This window comes from Nesoenas mayeri (genome assembly GCF_963082525.1).
Source record: "Nesoenas mayeri genome assembly, chromosome: 6".
In the NCBI taxonomy this organism is placed as follows: Eukaryota; Metazoa; Chordata; class Aves; order Columbiformes; family Columbidae; genus Nesoenas; species Nesoenas mayeri.
The window spans coordinates 6,182,942-6,205,741 of NC_137545.1; the positions used below are offsets into that span (position 1 = coordinate 6,182,942).

General features: G+C 41.0%; 1 protein-coding gene across 46 annotated transcripts in view; it reads left to right on the top strand.

Annotated features, from left to right (window-relative positions):
• Positions 1–22,800, top strand: part of ABI2 (abl interactor 2) — a 62,364-nt gene that overhangs the window by 11,015 nt on the left and 28,549 nt on the right. For 37 of the 46 annotated variants that reach the window (XM_080346448.1, XM_080346470.1, XM_080346479.1 and 34 more), the window contains exon 2: positions 19,505–19,672. The exons of the other annotated variants lie outside the window; for them this stretch is intronic. In XM_080346448.1, the coding sequence (XP_080202574.1) occupies positions 19,505–19,672 (168 nt within the window). The remainder of the gene's footprint in view (positions 1–19,504; positions 19,673–22,800) is intronic. 46 annotated transcript variants of the gene reach the window in all.

Sequence of the window (22,800 nt, forward strand, 5' to 3'; positions counted from 1 at the left end):
AAGTTTTATTGGGCTATTCTGGATGTGGCTGTTGTTGGGGAAAAATAGCAGTACGTTTTTAGCCTTTGCCAACATGTCTGTGACAGATGGTGTCTTGTCTGTCAAATATGGATTCTTTCTGCTCTATAAATATTGATTAGAGAAAAAAAAAAAGTGGTGTTCCACAGCTTTAAAAAAAAATGTGTCCTGGTTGATACAGGAGTGACTAAGGGATATTTATACAGGTCTTGGGCAGAACAGCACCAGCATGTGGAGAAATCAATATCTGAACAAATCAAAGATGGGCAGCGGCTAATTTTTGGGCGTTGTGGATGGTCTGTACTACTTTCAGAGGCCTTGTCCAATTCATCTTTCCTTTTCTGAAACACCCTTTCAGCTTTTGTGATAACCAGCTTTTTTGGGACAGGCTTGGTAGAACTTCTTGTGCCATTGTATGTGCTGCTTATCTTTTCTAATTGCTGTCAAATTACATAGCTCTATTGTGTGTTGGATCCCAAATGACTGGCTTATCTGATTCTTTGCAAGCAATGTGGGTAGAACTATGTCGTGTACTACTGCCTCCGCAAGATCCTGCAGAGATTTGCTTCAGGATGGTGACTGGGTGTCCTGGTTTCAGCTGAGATAGCTACTAGAAAGGAAATTAACTCTGTGTTTTGGATTTCAGATGAGACGAATGTTCATAATACACTGATGTTTTGGTTGTTCCTGGGTTGTCAAGGACTTGCTAGGTCCACAAGAAGTTGGGAGGGGATGCAGCCAGGATAGCTCACCCAGGCTGGCCAAAGGGTTATTCCTTGCCATATGACGTCCTGCTCAGTATATAAACTGGAGCTGCCTGGGGGGGCAGATATGGCTGCTCGGGAATGAATGGGCTGTCAGTGTCATGAATGGCGAGCAGTTGCCTTGTGCATGTCTTGTTCTGCATATTAGATTATTATTATTATCGTTATCATTATCCTTATTATTATTATCTCTTCCTTTGCTGTCCTATTAAACTATTCTTATTTCAACCCACAAGGTTTTTTTCCCTTTCTGATTCTCTCCCCCATCCCACTTGGGTGGGGGCTGGGGTGTGAGTGAGTGGCTGCGTGGTCTTAGTTGCTGGCTCAGGTTAAGCCATGACACTGGTATATTGCTGAAATTGTCTTTTTCAGAGAGTCTTAGCACGTAATTTTGTGTGGTGTTCACACAAGTTACAGCTAAGTGCTGTCTTCAACTGACATTTCAATGTTAGAACAAAGGAACTTTAACTTTTTAGAGATAGAAACTCTTGTATGGTATTGCTGTCATTCTCATGTGATTAGTCATGTTCATTTAAGTTTATTAACCTTATATGCTCTTGATTCAAAGAAGGTATTTGGTACATAATTTATTTTCTTTGGGTGAATAAGTAGAAACAGCCATGTAGACTTCATAGAACTTCTGCCGAGGTGTCCATTTCCATTATTTTGGCTGTCAGGTAATGTCAATGCTTTGCTTTAAGACAGCAGTCTTAAACATGCACTGTATGAAATCCTTGATCTGAAGGAATTTTCAGAAAAACATAGGCTCTGCAGGCTCATCCTGACTTGATATTGCAAACCATGGTCTTTTGTAGCTAAGCAAGAAGGCCCTTAGTGCTTGTAGGTTATGTGTTTCAAGTTCTGGGTGTTCTTTAGCAGATGGAAAACTTTCTGGATTGCTTGAGGGGAATTCTGAAATGGCTCTGTGACCTACAGTACAATCATAGTGTCTTCCAGTCTGGGGAATGGAAGAATTATTGTATGTGGAGAAAAACTTTGGGTGAGTTGGATTTGTTTGTCGAGTATATTGTTTTTTTTATATCTCAATGTGATAATTTTTAATTCTTAAAATAAGTAATTGGCTAATTCACAGAAAGAAATAGGATTTAAATTGTGTGGAGATGATTGCATTGTGCTTGCAGTGTAGTTAGTATGGGAGATTAAGTACACATCCTTTTATGCATGTAAAATGTCCTTATATTGCTTTAAAAAATGGAGTTACCACTGGCGTAAAACAGTCTCTTTCTGGGCAAGAAGCACTGCAATTAGTGTGAAAGTAGGTCATGCTTAGGAAAATGAGTGTGTAAAATACAGATCTCACTGGCAATAATTACAGAAAACTTGATGCTGTGATGTTAAGTTACATGCTGCTGCTCGAATATAGCAACTTTGCTTGCTGTTCTTGAGCCACGTAGCAATTCACTGAAGGTTCACTTCTAATTTTGAAGTAAATGGATCAAAACTGCTGGTTAAACTAGGAAAAAGAGAATAACTACTAATTACAGTGCCTGCAGAAAAAGTTTTTTTTCCTACTTATTTTGCGAGATTCTAAAATGGTAGTAGCATAGCAGAGTTTTAGTCTAGTTAAAATGAAAAGCCTCCTGCAACCTTCTGTTATTTTTTTATGTGTTGGCAACTCTATTACAAACATAATCAAAATTGCTAAACTTCTGAAAAACTCTTATTTCTAGCAGTCTACCCATGGGAATTAGGCTGGGTCTGCTCTTTTGAGGACATGACTTTTATATTTATAAAATGTTCACTAGTTAGTCAGGGAGTGCAGAACAGAGATCTAGAGTTTGGCTGACAGTCTCTGAATCCCATTCTCACTCTGCCAGTATTGTGTTTTGTCCACTGCTATGGTAATAGGAGCAAAAGGTTATAAGGAAATTCTGTGCCAGAAAAGTGAGGAGATAGAGCTCTCAGGACACATAGGGAACAAATCTGTTGAATAAGATGCTGCTTTTGCCTAGCAGTTTTGAGCGTGAACTTTTACTGACTTTCATCCACTTCTTTTTGTTGATCATGTTAGTTTGTTTAGTTAGACTTTATCTTTGAATCAGTTATGGCTGGGAATTGTTGAGTGTTCCCATTGCTTTCAGCAGATGCATGGTACAACAGAGCCAGCTTTCGGCAGCTGAGCATGGACAGCAAGAACATCTCCTTGCTCCTGCTCTCTTTCCAGCAAACCCTTCAAATGCGGGCAAGGAAAAAGGCCTGTTGTGATTTTTTAGAGTCTGACAAGAGTGTATTTGTGTCTGGTGATGTAATGGGGTGCAAATATGCATTCTGGACTTTTGCATGTGTGATGATGTAGCATTGGAGGAGCTGGAGACTTTGGCCTTTAGATGGCTCTACAGTAGGTAAGAAAGGCTATCCCGTTTGTTTGTTTAAAAGCAGAAAAAAACCCCAAAACCAAAAAACAAAACACAACAGGAGAGTTTAGGGAACCTTTAATGGGGAAAGGCAGGGAAGCCTCTTCTGATTTTTTATTTATTTTTTTTTTTTTTTAAGTCCTCTGCTTTAAGGCTGATGAACTGGCACTGCAGCTCTCCCAGGCTCTGCTAATTTGAGCATAAATCTCTAGGTTCTAGTTTGCTGTCAATGGTTCTGTTGCCTCCTAGAGGAGTGCTGTATGTAGTGACTCTGTGTGCAGGTCTTTTATTTTGATCTCTACTTTTTGATACAGAATAAAAGATTTTTTTGTTATTCTGGCAGATTGTGGGCATGTATCTGAAGACAGTTTGTTCCTTTAAGTATGTCTGAATTGGCAGAAGCTTAAAGTACCAAGTAAGAATAAATTCAAATTTAGAGTTAACTGATCACTGTGAAGGGATTTGTGTAATCTGAGTGTGGTTATTTCATAGAAAGGGAAGAATGATTATGCAGATTCCTCCTGCCCCCTGTTAGTTTAAGCCCTCTCTTCTATCTACTACCTTTGAAATGTCATACCCCTGCTACCTGGCAGCTGTGCCACTTTATTTCTCTTAAAGCTGCTGTTTGGTTTTTTTTTCCCATAGTAATCAAAGGTAGCTGATTTAAAATACAATAACCTCTAGAATGATAAAATTTTGTTGCGTGCTCATGTGAGGAAGTAGGGGCTGTGAATGGCAATTAAAAGACTTGTGTTAGCTGACTTGTGAACGTGGGAAGAGTTCTGAGGATAACAGGACTGTATTTGTTGTGGTCAGACAGGTTGTGTTCTTGGGGTACCTTCCTGCTTTGTGCAGTGCCTGGTGCAATGGCACCCTGTGTAGTTGTGGTCACTGCCGGTGTCACTCCACGTTTGCCTCCCTCTCTTTTGGGAGTTATTGGCCAAATAGGGTGTGTATCTTCCCCCTATATGCTGCAGTTGCACTCTGGTAATTACAAGCTGTCCTGCCAATTGGTTAATTACATTAGGCTATAAACTGTGATGGTGGATGACATGGCTGCATGTCCTACTTAGCTGTTCTTGCTCTGGGATTGTAGTGGCTGGCAGTGGACACTTGGAAGCAGAACCTGCTTCTACTGCCACAGATAACTGCCTGTGATTCTGAATTAAAGCTGTTAGTTGGCCTCAGCCATTGCTGTGTAATGAATTGAATTGATAATTTGTGGTAGAATGAAGAAACTGGCAAAGTTGGGAAATAACTTGGATGTTGTATAAACCCCTGTGACTGGATCATGTTTTGAGAGCTGAAGTAGACATCCTGTCTTAGGAACAGCAGATCTTGTCAGATTTCTTGAGAGAAAGATAAAATCTGTTCATCTGATATTGCTAAAGAGAAAACAATTGGTGCGAATAACATTTTTTTGTACAGCAGAATATAATTCCTCTATGATTGCAGTTTGTTCTACCTTCTGAAGGCCACTTTGCATCCAAAAAGTAACTTTTGCAAATTTTGCAATGACTTCTTTTTTCAAGTAGCTGTAAAATAAAACTTGAGTTTAATTGAATACATCGATGATTTTTACTTGTACACTCAGTGAAAGCTCCACACACTAAAGTGCCCTTAGTGAATGAAGAATTGTGGAACAACAGCTACATGAGATGCTCGAGTTAAGCCTGTGGATCTTTGCTAATATTTCTAATGTTCTTCATTCAGCACGTTTGTATTGGCCTAGTCTTTTATGGCCATGAATATGTCGATTTTGTACTGGTGTTAAAGCCAATATTGTCCTTGTATTTGGAACTCTAATAATAACTATGTTGTTGTATGAACTAGCAAATGATCCCCTTCTCTGAGCTGTGTTATTGTAGGAAAGCGGTAACAGTGAGGTGAAGCCTGCATTGATTAACGCAATGAGTAGTCTTAAATGCACATGGGGAATAGGTTTCTGTCTCTGCGGCTTGATTCTTGCACAAGAGCTACATCTGATGCTGTAAAGCAGTGATGAATAGCTATTAATATAACTACATGTTAACTACATTTCAGATGCAAACACATTTGGATACTGTCATGTTGTTAGGTTTCTTGTGATCGATCTGTCATTTTAGACTATATAATTTATGTGTTAAACAAACCTTATTATAACCTTTTCTGGGAGGTTTATATAAATGCAGCATGCCCTGTTTATGGTGGTGAGGTTTTTTGCATAAACAGGACTTTGGCTCTGCTTTCAAATAAGAGGGACTTGACAGTTTTGGTGAGAGCAGGACATCTGCATTTGAAAACTGGTCATCTGTGCTTGTGAATATATGGAAATAAATACTGTGTTTGATCCTGGTGATGGTTAAGGGAAGCAGATGATGCAGTGATGCTGGCAGCATGAAAACAGTGGCACAAGTGATTAGATATCAGGGAAGCTGTGCTTGTCCACAGCTATCATTGTTACCTTTTTCTTTTGGGTGCCGTAGGCTGATATTCTTGTCATCAATTTCAAACCAGTGAGTTAGTTTTGTCCTCACTGGCAGCCTTGAATGCAGTATGTATTTTACAAAGTTGCTTTTCCATTTAGGAGGTTAGGCTTTGTATATTTTTCTTTGAATGGTAGCTTTACTAGCTGTTAATCAAACCTACATTTTGAGGCTCAGCACAAAAATAAAAGTAGCAAATGAATCAACTGCAACCAAAGCAAAAGACTTCAATTTAATGTGAATGAGCTGATGGTGACTGCAGTGGATTATTGATACCGGGTTTCAGATGGCTTGAAAATCAGCAAGGCACACTTAGGATCAAGAAATTGTAGTGACATTTAGCACATCTTTACAGTTTTTTAGTAATCTGAAAACCAAAACAACCTGATGTCAGACTTTACAAAAGTATGAATAACAAGAGCACATTCCTCAACTAGTATGTTTGTTATTAGTATGCAGATAAATTAAGCTAAATTATCATAATTTAATTATAAAAATGGAAAGAAGCTTATTTATATTTATCATTGGGATATGATTAATACAACTAACCTTTCATTTGGAAATGGCTTTCCTTTTTTAAATATTGCCTTTATTGTTTGCTCTTTGAAAGTTGTTCAAAGTATAAAATCTAATGATAGTTTTGATGCATTCTTCATTCTATAACTGATATATTCTGTAATTATTATATTTGACCTAAACGTCAAAGTTCTGTATACACCTTTGTGGATTGCTGTACTTAGCTTACTGTGTCATCTCAGCTCAAAAGGTGATGTGTTTGACTACAGAATTCACAGCACTGTGAGAGTAGTCCTAATCTCATTTCTTCTGAGATGTATTCAGAAGAGTTTGCTTCAGCAATTTAACATTTAAAAGTGTTTAAATTTTAAAAGCACTTTAGTGAACAGCGAGTTCAATGCTTTCATTTAGGTGTTGAGTAGAGACTTTTGATGCAATTGTGAAGAAATGTACTTTTCAGTTTGACAGATGTTTATAAGGTGGGATGATTTAGGTGCCTGACCGTAACCTCTGTCTGTGCCTACACAGTCCACCCACAACTCAGGTTTCCTCGCAGTGCTGATTACTGCATTGTGTATTGTTGCTTCTGAGAGTAGCTCACTAATAAAAAAGGAGTCACGTCGCTAGGAGACTTAACATGCTCCATTCTTCACAGATGGGACAAAGAATTGTCAAGCAGGTTATTCTAATTATAGTTAGCTGTGCAGATAAGGTTGTGTTAAAACTATTGTGAAGTAAAAATACTCTTTCTCAGAAGTCTGCTGCTACCATTTCTAGTAAGTCGTATGCCCAATTACCAAATTGCATTAATCTTGTTGCTTTCCCCATTGTGTGGTCTCAGTGTATCTTGCTGCGTGTGTATTCTTTTGAATGCAGAGTAACAGAAAGTTGTCAGAGATCTTATCAGTGGGTTTGTGGGAGGGTATGTGCAAAGAAGTGTTTCCCATTTGTGTCTGAAATGTTGTTTGCTTATGTTTCTTAAGATTTGATTAATTCATAATGTTTGTGGTGTAGAGTACATGCAAATGGGCAAGATGACTACCAGATCTCCTTAGTGTTAAAATAAATGTATTTACACTTGAGTAGGCTCATGGAGTGATCAAGCTAGTCCTCCCACTTCCTAAAATAATGATAACAGCAATAATTACGCAAATAAACACTTGTTTAGAAAAAAATGTTTACATGTGGAGATGAATAGTTTAGAGACTATAGTATTACAGTTGACAGAGAACAAAAAGATCTACCATGAACTCCAAGTACTTTGGAGCTCTGGCTCTACTAAAGAACAGGTAGACTGGGGTTGTCCTTGCACTCAATGTTCTAATAGAATACATTCATCCTTCTGCACAGCCAAAGGGGAAACTTTGCAGTTTTCTGGTAATTCTATGGCATTTGTTTTTTTTGGGAGGTGCGAGAGATCTCATTTCCTTTGGTTCTGTCAGTGATTGCTTCTACTTTTCCAGGCTTGTTTCACCTGCATTTATAGACCAGCTACCTAACGAGTTGTATGGTACATGTATTGCATGCTGAAGATGAGTGGTTCTGGTACTGAAGGAGGAGTAAGGGATGTTCTTTAGCAAGTAAGTATTTAATGAGGTAGTTAGTTAAAACAGAAAGCTATTGTAGTTTTCACTCACAGTTATATAACTTTTTGGCATGATTTTGGCATAATTATTGGATAATGATGCTCAGTTTTCTTCGCAGTCATTATTTCTGGCTTACGAAAGGACCTCAGAAAGCACTTGGGTGGGCTAAGCAAATACCATCTGTGCAGCTGAATAAATGTGTGTAAAATATTTAATTATGTATGAGGCTTTCAGTAACTTCAAGGAATTCAGCAACAAAAAAAATGGAAAGGATGATATAAAAGCATAATCTTCTATTTTTCACAGGAAACCTGAAGTGTGCTTTGTCAGTATTGCAGTTGTGCACATTTGGTACTGAATAGCACAAGCTTGTTGAACTTTGTGTCTTGCAGATTTTGTTATTGAGGCTTCTTGAGGCTGATGCAACCTTAACAGAAACCTGAGGGGTTTTGCTTGCCTGCTTGAGTTCGTATTACCAGTAATCAAAAAAAAACCTGTTATGGTGATTAAATGAAGCTAATCTGTTTCATTATTAAAATTTCACTGTTACTTTTTTGTCACTTATGTTAAATATTAGTTTTGCTTCACTCTAAACAGCAGTTTTGAGCAATAGCAAGATAGGTATATGCTGGAAAAGTGACTATTAGATTCTGTACACACCTTTCCATGTAGTTAGTCTGATGTCAGACTATTTAACCGTAGTTTCCACTTTGACACCTAAATATTACGACATGAACACATTATACACTGAAGAGTTGATTTGCATATGAATTGAGATTTTTTCCATTCAGAACACTTATTTTTTTTTCTAAGGGGTTTTTAGGTGTAGGTTGGTTGTGAGTGATAGTAGTCTCAGAAATTAAAAGCTCTCTTTCCCCCACCCAGGTCCAGACATTGTGGCTCATTTAGTAGAAATTCTTTTATAAATTTTGTTAGCTCAGCTGAAGACTTTGAACTTCTAAGTTGATGAAGACTAGTGGTTAAATATTTTTTTTTTATTTACTTTTTTTTTTTTTTAGAACTAGAGCAGGAAAGACACCTGAGAGCAGGAAAATACATTAAATCCTCAGTTCCTTTCTAGCCCTGTTGTTTGTGCTCCATATGCACGTAATATTTCCTTTTATAATTCATATAGCCAAATTATTATGAAATTTTCCATACCTTTCTGCATATTTTATTCTCTCATCTGCCCCACGCTTTCAATTCAATATATTTTTTTCTTCTTTGAAATTTATTTTTCTATTGCTTGTATCAATGAAAAAGTTTGTATTTTCCTAGGCAGGAGAAAAAAAACATTGAAGGCTTTGATTCCTAAAGTAGAGGGATATCTAATATAGTCAGCAGTCCAAACCATTTCTTACTCAAATCTGGTAATGTAATTGTGCTATGTAAATGAAATTGTCAGAGTGGATAGAAAAAATGATGGTGGGCTCTGCATCCTGACATGAAAAGTGGTCGTGTTTGCACTTAGCGCAGCTTGAATTCCACATCATTTCTAATGCTAGCAATTTGGGTTATACAATCTTGGATCTTGAAGAGGACGTAGGTGAGGATGTGGTGCAAGTCCCACCTACGAGGTCACATGGAAAGAGGCAGTTGACCCCATGCATCAAGACTGCCTCAAATAAAAAAGAAAGGAGGGTAATAGCAGTAGGCAGTTCCCTTCTGAGAGGGACGGAGGGCCCAATCTGCACGGTTGACCCTCATCGTAGGGACGTGTGCAGTCTACCTGGAGCCCGGATCAGGGACATCACCAGGACACTCCCCAGCCTGGTGCACCCAACGGACTACTACCCGCTGCTGATCTTCCAGACAGATGGGGAGGAAGCTGCATCCCGCAGTCTGACGGGAATGAAAAAAGATTTCAAGGCCTTGGGACGGATGGTGAAAGAGTCTGGGGCTCAAGTGATTTTTCTCTTCCCTCCTTCCAGTTTTGGGTGATGATATAGGAGGGAATAGAAAAATTCAGTCTGTAAACAATTGGCTACAGGACTGGTGCTACAGGCAGGGCTTTGGGTTCTTTGATAACGGCTGGTTTTACAAGACACCAGTCCAAACAGTGATAGGTGGGAAAGGTTTATCTCGCAAGGGCAAAAGGATGCTGGGACAGGAATTAGCAGGGCTCATTTGGAGAGCTTTAAACTAGACTCGAAGGGGGATGGGGTTGTAGCTGGGCTTGCATCAGTAAGGCATCACTCTAGAGTTGATGAAGGCTGGGCGACCTCCCATACCCCTGGGGTGAAATCGGTGTGCTCCGCTCGCTCTCTGAAATGCCTGTACCAATGTGTGCAGCGTGGGGAATAAGCAGGAAGAGTTAGAAACCTGTGTTAGGGCAGGAGATTATGACCTAGTGGCAATTACGGAGACATGGTGGGACAGCACACATGACTGGAATGTGGTCATGGATGGCTGTGTCCTTTTTAGGAACGACAGGCCAGCCAGGCGTGGTGGTGGAGTTGCTCTTTACGTGAGAGAGCAACTACAATGTACTGAGTATTGTCCAGGCACGGATGAGGAGCGAGTTGAGAGTCTAGGGGTGAAAAGTCAAGGGGCAGGATTGCAAGGGTGATACTATTGTGGGCATCTATTATAGGCCACCAGATCAGGGTGAGGAAGTTGATGAGGCCTCTACAGACAGCTGAGAGCAGCCTCACAATCACAGGCCTTGGTTGTGGTGGGGCATTTTAACTTCCCTGATGTTTGTTGGAAGGCCTACTCGGCCGGCCAGCCACAGTCCAGGAGGTTCCTCCAGTGCCTTGACGGTAACTTTCTGATCCAAAGCGTGGAGGAGCTAACTAGAAGAGGTGCACTGCTGGACCTCATCCTCACTAACAAGGAGGGTCTGGTTGAAGTGGTAAAGGTTGAGGGCTGCCTGGGTTGCAGCGACCATGAGATGGTGGAGTTCAGGATCTCCTGTGGCAGGAGCAGGATAACAAGCAGAATTGCAACGCTGGACTTCAGCAGGACAAACTTTGGCCTTTTCAGGTAATTGCTAGGGGAAATCCCATGGGCAGGACTGCTTGAAGGTAAAGGGGTCCAAGATAGTTGGTTAGCGTTCAGGGACTGTTTCTACCGGGCACAAGATCCTGACACGTAGGAAGTCAAGGAAGGGAGCCAATGGTATGTGGGGTGGATTAGAAGGGGGGTGATCAGTAGGTCGGAGAGGTTCTCCTTCCCCTCTACTCTGCCCTGGTGAGACCACACCTGGAATATTGTGTCCAGTTCTGGGTCACTCAGTTCCAGCAGGAGAGGGAACTGCTGGAGAGAGTCCAGCGCAGGGCAACCAAGATGCTGAAGGGAGTGGAGCATCTTGCATGTGAGGAAAGGCTGAGGGAGCTGGGGCTCTTTAGCCTGGAGGGGACTGAGGGGTGACCTTATTAATGATTACAGATATATGAAGGGTGAGTGTCAGGAGGATGGAGCCAGGCTCTTCTCAGTGACAACCAATGATAGGACAAGGGGTAATGGATTCAAACTGGAACACAAAAGGTTTCACTTAAATTTAAGAAACTTCTCAGTAAGGGTGACAGAACACTGGCCCAGGCTGCCCGGGGGGGTTGTGGAGTCTCCTACTCTGGAGACATTCAAAACCCGCTTGGACACCTTTCTGTGTAACCTCATCTGGGTGTTCCTGCTCTGGCGGGGGGATTGGACTGGATGAACTTTTGAGGTCCGTTCCAACCCCTGACATTCTGTGAATCTAATATAAAAATGAGAAATATTTTCAGGTGAACATGTATATCATCACTGCTGATCTATGTAAGGCTTTTTTGTCATGGGGAAGTGGAAACTAAATATTTTTGCAGTGTCTGATAGCAAGCACACACTAGTGCACCGTGTGTCCAATACATGCCTTTTCTGACTGAACTTGAAGTCTGTGCATTAGTAGCTGACTTGAATGAGTTTGATCTTTTCCTTATATCTAAAAGCCCAGTTTTGTATATACCAGCCACTAGTCTGTGTAGTATGACTAGCTCTCAGACTGGATCCTCCCTGTGCAATATTTCTATCTAGTCTATAGTTTCCTTTTGTTTCCTGGAGGAGGCAAACCAACTGTTTCAGTAGTGGGTGCTTCCTGCAAATGGCAAACGTTCTCCGGGGGGAGCCAGGCAGAGCAGTGGCTGCTGCCATGTCTGGAAGCGTGGGGACCGTTTCCCGCTGCAGCAGAGGAGCAGCCAACACCATCCTTGCCCCATATGTGCCTGGCAGGAGCATCAGATGAACTCTCTGCTGTGAGTTAAAATGGTGCTCTCACCCGCTGCTGAGAGCAGGAGAAAAGGTGCTGCTTTGTGACTCAGCGTGGACCAGCGGGTATGTACATTGTGTGGAGAAAAATGATAAACAGAATAGATGCTAAGCTGCTGCATGGAAATCGGATAACATGGGCACAGAAGACATGAATGATCCAAACATTTTATCTTTTTAAGGCTGTGAAGATGATCCAGCTGTGATGCTCAAGTATCTTCTTAATATTGTTTGAAAAGTTGAAGCTGGAAGTTTAAGAGGTGGAGATGCAGCAGCAGTCTTAACAAAGAGGAAAAAAATTAAGGGAAACACATGAGACACTGTGCAGAGGTGTTGCAAAAGATAAAGAAGTTGTAGGTAGGGGGAGGCTGACAGAACTGCAGTGATGTCTACTTTCCATTACTTGTTCCTTTTCTTTAGCGAACGGAACAACTCTTATAGTTCTTCCCTCCTTATTCTTGATTGTGTGCTTCCCTGTGTTTTAGTGGCCATGCAATGGTTTGGATGAGGGAAAACTCATAATTTGGTTTATGGAATAGATCATTTCCATCTGGGACTTGCCTCCTGGTCTAGTTCACTACAGCAAAGGGAGTGATCAGTTGGGGGACCTCTACTCCCGCAGGTACTGCTGCTGAAACTGGAACCTGAGTCTCCATAATATGATTAGTTGCTCCTACCATAATTCAGCAAGCATGATCTGCTCTTCTTTTGTGCCATTTACTTTGTTTTGCTAGTGCAGGTGTTTGCAAGTTTGCATGGCAGGGAAGATAGTGGAATTGACTGAAGTTTAACATGACCATTTGTTTCTTAGGTTATTTGTAAACTAGATTCGGTACTCAGTCCACCATGTGGCCCTGAAAATCCAGTACTGTCACAACTGAGTGGATGTGTTAGGATGAGGAATGAGAGCCTGCCGATGTTGGCAGTGTTGTAAAAGACTTATTTGTCAAACAGTGGCTTTGATGTCTTAAATCTAATTTTTAGAAAAGTACGGATAAAGCTGATCTAACAGGTGGAAGCATTGCTTCCCTGCGAGTGGTGTGTTTGTAGATGTTATACTGCCCATTTTTTCATAGGCATGCAGAATTTTATGTATGTGGGTGCTAGATATTTGAAAACTTTAAAACTAAGAGATATTCAATGGTCTGTTTCATGCCATTTAATTTAGGTCATTGCACTGAAAACACACTTGCTACCAGTTCTTGATCATGCTGACTGTAACGTTTCTGAGAACTGAAGGGCTTCTAGGGATCCGATTAATATCCCTGAGTATTCATGGTAGCAAGTCGTCCTTTTTTGAGAATGAACATAGCAGAACATGTTTCTCTTGTTTTCAGTGTTCTCCATAGAAACAGTATTCCATCTGTAACTGAACCTACTGTACTCTCAGTTTGATTAGGGCCACATTAGTATTTTTATCTTTCACTTGAGAATTTTGATAGACTTGGATATTGAAATAACTTTTTGCCTGCCTTACAGTCAGATATGAAGCATATTGGCCAATATTTCGGTGTTCTGAAGATCAGAGTATCACATCTTAGTCTGATGAGGTTTATGTCTGAATTTGGTTTACTGATTAACTTGAAATCATGATCTTATTTGCAGAAATCCCTTCAGTTCCATAGTTACATCGTTATCAGTGTACCATTTAGTTGTCTAAATCTGTTGCTAGGTTTGAGCATGGCAGCAGTTGTAAGCAGTATCATTTGATGTCTATCAGGAGTGTGCATGGGGAACTCATTACGTAGGACCACATGATAAGATAATATCTTGGGAAATCTACTTTCCATAGTGAAAAGTTACAGTATCACAGTATGTTTGGGATTGGAAGGGACCTCAAAAGATCATCTAGTCCAATCTCCCTGCTGGAGCAGGAACGCCTAGGTGAGGTTGCACAGGAACGTGTCCAGGTGGGTCTTGAATGTCTCCAGAGAAGGAGACTCCACAACCCCCCTGGGCAGCCTGGGCCAGTGCTCTGTCACCCTTACTGAGAAGAAGTTTTTTCTCAAGTTTAAGTGGAACCTCTTGTGTTCCAGCTTGATCCCATTGCCCCTTGTCCTATCATTGTTTGCCAACGAGAAGAGCCTGGCTCCATCCTCATGGCACTCACCCTTTATATATTTATAAACATTAATAAGGTCACCCCTCAGTCTCCTCCAAACTAAAGAGACCCAGCTCCCTCAGCCTTTCCTCATAAGGGAGGTGCTCCACTCCCTTAATCATCTTGGTTGCCCTACGCTGGACTCTCTCCAGCAGTTCCCTGTCCTTCTTGAACTGAGGGGCCCAGAACTGGACACAATATTCCAGATGGGGTCTCACTAGGGCAGAGTAGAGGGGAAGGAGGACCTCTCTTGATCTACTAACCACCCCCCTTCTAATACATCCCAGGATGCCATTGGCCTTCCTGGCCACAAGGGCACAGTGCTGGCTCATGGTCATCCTGTTGTCCACCAGGATCCCCAGGTCCCTTTCCCCTACACTGCTCTCTAATATGTAATTTCCCAACCGATACTGGAACCTGGGGTTGTTCCTGCCCAGATGCAGGACTCTACACTTTTCCTTGTTAAATTTCATTAGGTTATTCCTCGCCCAACTCTCCAGCCTGTCTAGGTCTCGCTGGATGGCAGCACAGCCTTCTGGCGTGTCAGCCACTCCTCCCAGCTTAGTGTCATCAGCAAACTTGCTGATAGTACACTCTATTCCCTCGTCTAAGTCGTTAATGAATATATTGAATAATACTGGCCCCAGTACTGACCCCTGAGGTACTCCACTAGATACTGGTCTCCAACTAGACTCCGCACCATTGACTACCACTCTCTGGCTTCTCTCCTTAAGCCAGTTTGTAACCCACCTCACTACTCTATTGTCTAGACCACACCTCTGCAACTTAGCAACTAGGATGCTGTGGGAGACTGTGTCAAAGGCTTTACTGAAGTCAAGGTAGACCACATCCACGGCTCTGCCATCATCCATCCACCTTGTAACATTCTCATAAAAGGCTATGAGGTTGGTCAAGCATGACTTACCCTTGGTAAAGCCATGCTGACTGCCCCTAATAACCTTCTTATCCTTGATATGCCTTGAGATAGCACCAAGGATAAGTTGTTCCATTACTTTCCCAGGGACAGAGGTGAGGCTGACCGGTCTATAATTACCCGGGTCCTCCTTCTTGCCCTTTTTGAAGATTGGAGTGACATTTGCTTTCCTCCAATCCTCGGGCACCTCTCCCGTTTCCCAAGACTTGGCAAAGATGATGGAGAGCGGTCCAGCAATGACGTCAGCCAGCTCCCTCAGCACTGGCGGATGCATCCCATCTGGACCCATGGATTTATGGATGTCCAGTCTATTTAATTGCTCCTTAACCCAGTCCTCATCAACTAAAGCAAGCTCCTCCATTGACCTGGCTTCATCTGGGGTCTCAGGGGTACAGGGCTCCCCAGGACAGCCTCCGGCAGAGTAGACAGAGACAAAGAAGGCATTCAGTAATTCTGCCTTCTCTGTATCTTCTGCCACCAGGGCACCCACCCCATTCCTCAGTGGGCCTACATTGCCTCTGGTATTAGTTTTATCCGCTATGTATTTGAAAAAGTTCTTTTTGCTGTCCTTGACCCCTCTCGCCACCTGTAATTCTAAGGAGGCCTTGGCTATCCTAGCTGCCTTCCTACATCCTCTAACAGCAGCGTTATATTCTTCCCAAGTGGCCAGCCCCTGCTTCCATGACCTGTAAACTCTCCTCTTCTGCTTGAGCATACTCAATAGATTCCTATTCAACCACGCAGGCCTCCTGGCTCCCTTCCTTGACTTCCTACGTGTGGGGATGCTCTGATCCTGAGCATGGAAGAAGCAATCTCTGAATGCAATCCTCCTCTCTTGGGCCCCTTTTCCTTCAAGCAGTCTTGCCCATGGGATTTCCCCCAGCAATTGCTTGAAAAGGCCAAAGTTAGCCCTGCTAAAGTCCAGGGTTGCAATTCTACTTGCTATTCTGTTCCTGCCACACAAGATGCTGAACTCCACCATCTCGTGGTCACTGCAACCCAGGCAGCCCTCAACCTTTACTGCTTCAACCAGACCCTCCTTGTTAGTGAGGATGAGATCCAGCAGTGCACCTCTCCTAGTCGGCTCCTCCACCATCTGCATGAGGAAGTTATCATCAATGCACTGGAGGAACCTCCTGGACTGTGGCTGGCTGGCTGAATGGTCCTTCCAGCAAACATCAGGGAAGTTAAAATCACCCACAACAACCAGGGCCTGTGACTGTGAGGCCACTCTCAGCTGCCCATGGAAGGCCTCATCAACTTCCTCAGCCTGATCTGGTGGCCTGTAACAGACATCCACAACAGTGTCACCCCTGCCAGCCTGCCCTTTGATCCTGACCCATACACTCTCAACTCGCTCATCATCCACTCCTGGGCAGAATTTAGTACATTGTAGTTGCTCTCTCACGTAAAGAGCAACTCCACCACCACGCCTGGCTGGCCTGTCTTTTCTGAAAAGGGCATAGCCATCCATGACCACATTCCAGTCATGTGAACTGTCCCACCATGTTTCTGTAATTGCCACCAGGTCATAATCTCCCAGCCGAACATAGGATTCTAACTCCTCCTGCTTATTCCCCATGCTGCGCGCATTGGTGTACAGGCATTTCAGGGAGCGAGCAGAGCACTCCCATTTCTCCCTAGGAGCATAGGAGGCCACCTGGTCCTCATCAGTTTTAGAATGCTGCCCCACTGGGACAAGCCCAGCTACAACCCCATCCCCCTTCGAGCCTAGTTTAAAGCTCTCCAAATGAGCCCAGCTAATTCCTGCCCCAGCATTCTTTTGCCCCTCTGAGATAAACCTTTCCCACGTGACACTGTTCGGACTGGTGTCTTATAGAACCAACCATTATCAAAAAATCCAAAGCCCTGCCTGTAGCACCACTCTTGGAGCCAACCATTTAGAGAATGAATTTTCCTATTCCATCCCACATCGTCACTTGAAGATGGAAAGAGTGAAGAAAAGATCACTTGAGCCCCTGAGTCTTTCACCATCCTTCCCAAGACCTTGAAATCATTCTTCATTGCCCTCAGACTACGGGAAGCAGCTTCCTCCCCATCTGTCTGGAAGACTAGCAGCAGGTAGTAGTCTGTCGGGTGCACCAGTCTTGGGAGCTCTCTAGCAATATCCTTGATCCGGGCTCCAGGTAGACTACAAACTTCCCTAAGATGAGGGTCAACTCTGCATATTGGGCCCTCTGTTCCTTTCAGAAGGGAATTTCCTATTACTATCACCCTTCTTTCTTTCTTAACAGAGGCAGTCTTAAGTTGTGGAGTCAACCGCCTCTTCCTATGTGATCTTGTAGGCAGGCTTGGCACTGCCTCCTCACCTACGTCTTCTTCAAGATCCAGGGCCTCAAACCTATTACGGAGAGGCACCTGAGGAGACAAAGCAGGCAGGGAGGGGGGCTGCCTGTGACGCCGAATCGGAATACGCTTCCAACCCTCGTCGTCTTTTAGGTCCCCTACCTCTGCCCGACAGCAACAAGGGTGGGGCCATCTCAGTACTTCCGCCTCTGTCCGAGAGGACAGGAGGTCCATCTCTTTTTGGGGGGTACCTCCCTGGGACCTTTCCGACTGGCACGTCAGGGTGTTACATTTCGCTTCAAGCCCATTTCAAGTTAAATTTTAACATTTATTATTATATCTCCACAGAGGAACTTTAGAATTGCTATAACTATTCTAGATTGCTTTTCCTAGTCGCTCTGTGAGACCCAAGTTTTCATCTCTTGAAAATGTTTAGGGTAAACTTGATTGTTCTAAAATGCTGTCATTAATTTTTGTTGTTGTTGTTGCCAAGTGGCTTGACAACAGTAGATTCAAATAGTCATTTTAATTTGAAAATTGAACACAATCTGCAACTTTTAGTATACAGGGAGAAAGTTCAAACTAATTTTGCTGTGCCAACTATGAGTGGAGTTTGCTTCAGAGAATTTGGGGCTCTGTATAAAGGCACGCAGAGCAAATCATGGTTGTTCAGGTTGTCATCCAGATACACAAACTCGACCTCTCAATCAAAAGGGGTTTTGTGCTAATGAGAGTTTCAAATGTATTTATAGGATTGTTATATGAATTTTTTAACGTGTTTGAACATTGAGAAACCAGTTCCTTGTTGAACTGGTGTGAATGGGGGTGACTTGAATTTAGCTATTAGGTTACATCAGTGTAAAGACTAACTTTGAACACTTACCCATATTTGTGCTTCTTTAAGCAGTAAAACCGTAGCAGAGGCATATAATTTCTAAAATGACAGATTGTTTTCCTTTTGTTCTCATTTTGGCTGTTAATAACAAAAATTGTGTTTGCTGGCTTCTACTCAGCTATTCTGGATGTACAGTGTGCTCATGTATATCAGCAGTTTCTGCTCCTATAAATAGACTTTGTCAGCAGCTGCAGAGCAAAACAGACAAGCTTCTGGTCATTTTTGTTATTGCCATTCAGAAATGGTTTGAATAGCTGTGGAAGTGTCCTGTGGTATGTATGACTGCTGCAGTGATATTTGCAGACTGAGCTGAGGTTATGAGTAGGAAGAGGGAAAGAAATAGTGCATTTAGAAGCCAGCAGTGTGAGAGTGGAAGCAAAGAGCTCTGTATTCCTTCATTTGGGAGTCCTTAAGCTGCTTGTTTTGTGAATAATATATACATGAAATAACGTTGTGAACTGTAGTATTGTAATAGCAGATGAGAGTAGAGAATGTTGTCAACTGTTGCTTTAGAAACACGACCCTCAAACTGTGAGGTGGCGAATGATCACCTAAAAGTGAAATTCAGTGTATTCCAAAGCCTTGGAAACTGGAAAATTTCTTAGCATCTTAGTTGGATGTTTTACAAGTGTTTTAATCTGGATTCTTTGTACTGAATTGTATCTTAGTGGTGTTGAATATTATTAAAGAAGAAACATGAGATCCTGTCAACTAGAATCATAGCTTATTACTTTTGATGTTGTTTGTAATGTATGTATGTTTTTAAACATCTAATGGATATATTATGGCTTGATAGCCTAAATATTTTAGGTGCTCTACTAGTACAAAAATGAATCAAACTAATTCTTCATAGAATAAAATACTGACAATGTGAAAAAGCACAAAACATATTTAAAAATATGTACTTTTAAAAAATTATTCCTCTCACATTTTAAATCAGCTGCCATTTTAAGGGAGTAATTGTAGTTCATTCACTGTGAATGACCATTTGTGGCAATAATGAGGTCTGAAAAACTGGGAGACATGAGGAATCTGGTATTTAGCAGATCCTTGCAGGCTGTTATAAGATCAAATTGAAGCACAAAGTTTAGTAGACCTAAACAGTAAGTATCTCAAGTTTAGTGCTAAAATACAATATAAAAAGTTGCACTTCATAGTAAGTATTTTCAGAAAAGATGAACATGTTGTGTGGTAGCTTAATTCCTTTAGAAAAGTAGAAACTCTTAAAATACAGAGTTAGTGTATTTTGGGGAATGAATGGAAAGGAGGAACAGTCTAACATTTATTTCTGCTTTTAGTCAGCAGATAAGCAGCGAGCCCTGGAAGAAACCAAAGCCTACACAACGCAGTCATTAGCAAGCGTAGCCTATCTGATCAACACTTTGGCCAACAATGTTCTCCAGATGCTGGATATCCAGGCATCCCAGCTTCGACGCATGGAATCTTCAATCAACCATATTTCACAAGTGAGACTTTTTTCCTGATTTTTTTTTTTTTTCTCTTTGTTCTTGAAATTACCCAGCAAGTAAAACTCTCACCTGAACATTTTGTGAATAGTAGTCACATTTAAAACAGAAGGATACATTTCTTCTCATACTAATTCTGAGAATTGGTCTCATTATGTGACTGTGTATCTGTGTTAGTGTGAACATTTTGCACAGGATAAGAGATTAAATATATTCTTGGCCAGTTCATTGTTTGGAGAGGGGTCCATTCTGCATAAATGAAAAGCACAGAAAAATTACTAATGGAAAAATCAGAATATTATGTTAAGGGACATATTAAGCTTTCTAGCTCCCATTAGGTGACTCGCTGTACTTGGTATTTATTTGCTACAGGTGCTTAAAATTAAAAGAAAGAAGTATCAAATGGATGGTAGAAAACAATAGTTGTCATATTTTTGCTTTTCCTGTCACTGTAATACTGGTACCTGATAACAAAAGCATAGATGACAGGAATAGTTTGCTCCTGGGTTTTCTTAATAAAAAGTAGTTTGCAATGACATGAACAGAAGGCAAAATTAATGATTCAAGTTTGTGTATGACTACAGAACACCTGCTGTTATTTGCAGTTTTTCTGGGCAGCAGTAAGCTAAGCTACTGATATCAGGAACCCACTGATGAGAGAATTTTGACTGCCAGAGGGGGCTGAGGATAGATGGGAGATTTATTGGAGGCTTACATGCTAATGATGGATTAAAAGTGAAAATGAGAGCAGTGAGATAGTGCTTTGTGTTTGGTGGTGGTTTTTTGTTTTGTTTTTTGTTACTGGAGAGTTTTTTGGCATCCCTACTGAGTATTTTGTGTCTTATTTGACCAATGCATTTTGGCTGCTAGGGTTTCTTGAACTCCATGAGGTAACATCATGAATTAAAATAAATAATATTGTGGTGTTTAGAAAGACATTTGGAAGTAGTAGCCACATAAGGTAGGAAATAAGCAGATTGAGCTGATATTTTAACTTGCTGGTGCTGTAAGGATTGCTAAGCTAGTAGAGGCCTGAACCAGCAAAATAAGTGAATTATTTTATGCCAGTTTAGTGACCAGAATTGGTTCATGGAGGGGTCAGATGAATTCCGGAGCAGGTGACAAGGAAGGGCTGGGGATGACTTCCCTTTTGCTAGCAGTATGCTGTTAGGTTGCCTCAGCTCATGCAACTGCATCCTCAAAAATAAGCTGAAAAGTTTGATTTCTTCCATTATATGTTTCTTGATTCTCTATGGAAAAGTCAATTCATTTTTTTTCCCAGAAAATATCACAAATTACTCTGTGTGTGCATGTGTATATGCTCTCTGTGTGTGTGTATGTGCTGTGTGTGTGTATATGGGGCTGTGTGTGCACTTGTGTGTGTATCCATGTGCTTCTAGACAGGCTAGTGCCAGCTGACAACTATTTCAATTATGTAGAAGCCTGACACAAAAGACAGTATATGAATAAAAATATTCAGGGTTTACTGAAGTTTACGTTTCATAGGTGTGGAAAGTTAATTTTGTCGCACAGTTTCTGTAAAGGAACTTTTGGGGAAAGAGCTATAGCGTTTTAAATATTTTGCTTCTGAGAAGCTGAGGTGCTAGGTTAGAGTGTCTTTGGTGTTTATACAAAATGGCTAGTTTGTTAAAATAGAGCACTAAATCACCAGCGCCCAACACCTAATGAAGATGTATCTACCAAAATCTGTAGGCTGCCCTTGACCAACTAAGAAAAAGTTGTGGGGTTTTTCTTTTAATATTGCTGTAAAATTGAAAATTGAGGGGTTTTTTGTTGTTGTTTTTCTCCTTCGTGGTTGGGATTTTTTGTAGAATCGCTTCCAAATCTTCAGGGAAGAAATTGTATCAGAGGAGAAGACGGTGTTTGAATTTTGGCTTTTATGTACACTAAGTGTGTTGATCTAAGGAACTTTATTAAGTTGAATTCAATATATTCAGAAATGGCTTCATCCTACAATACCAGTGTTGTAGCTGTTTCATTTGTCTTGATTTTGGTAGTTATTTTTCTCTAAAAAATAAATTTCTTTTGTCACATTTTCTGTGTAATAAATAATTTGTTTTCAGGAAATTTGATTCTGATTCTGGTACAAGCCTAACATGAGAAGACATCCTTGGTCTTTTTTTTGTGTGTTTCAGTCTTTTTTACATTGGCCGTAAAGTTTAGTGGACTGTTTCTAGTACCACTTAAAATGCCTCATGGTGTAACACCTCATTGCCAAACTATCCTTTCAGTCAGTCTGAACTGAAATGATGTCAGTAACGTCGAACAGATAACAGGCGGTAATTACAATCTGCTCACTGTATTGATGCTTTGGTCGGTAGCTATTAATTTATGTTAGGAAACACTAATGCAAATTATGATACCTGGGTGTGTAATCCTGCTTTTAATTCTGATTTGGAATTCCACATATTCTCCAAAGAAGGGAGCAAAATCATTTGGCTCTTAGTAAGAAATTTTTTTTTCAAAAGTGCTTGTTTTGTTCAAGTGTAGCTCAGACTAGAAGAGACATGATTAGAAGATAAAACATTCTAGTTCTCTGTTCATTGATAGAATGCCAACTTATATGACTTTCTATGTTTCCTTCTAAATGCCAACTTAATCAAAGAGCTGAAAAGGAAGCTGATAATAACTTGTGGTCTCTCAGATTATATATAGATCCTCAATAAGGAAATCGTTACTATTGAAACTATTTTTATGCAAGTTATTAAATTTGGAATTACTTTAATTTGTTCTAAAAGCTGATGAATCCATTCTTATTTGCCTTCTTGAACCTTGTCCAGAACTACATGTTATACAGGGTTTCATATTTGGCAGACAATTTAAATCCTAAATACAGTTCATCTGTATAAATATTTATACTTGTTAAAAAAATGGTGTTAATTTTACAGGTTAGCAAGCACTGCAAAATGTGGTTAACGTCCAAATTCTTTAAATCAATCTGGCAGATTTTCAGGTTTTAATAATGTTTTTTTTAAAACTGAATTGTAGAAATCCACACTAACAGACTGACAATAACAGACTGATAACTTTAAATTAGAATGTTTTGACAAGAGCAAGAAATCAAAGCTGCTGGAGACTTTTATTTCTGGAATGTCATTACAGTTTAG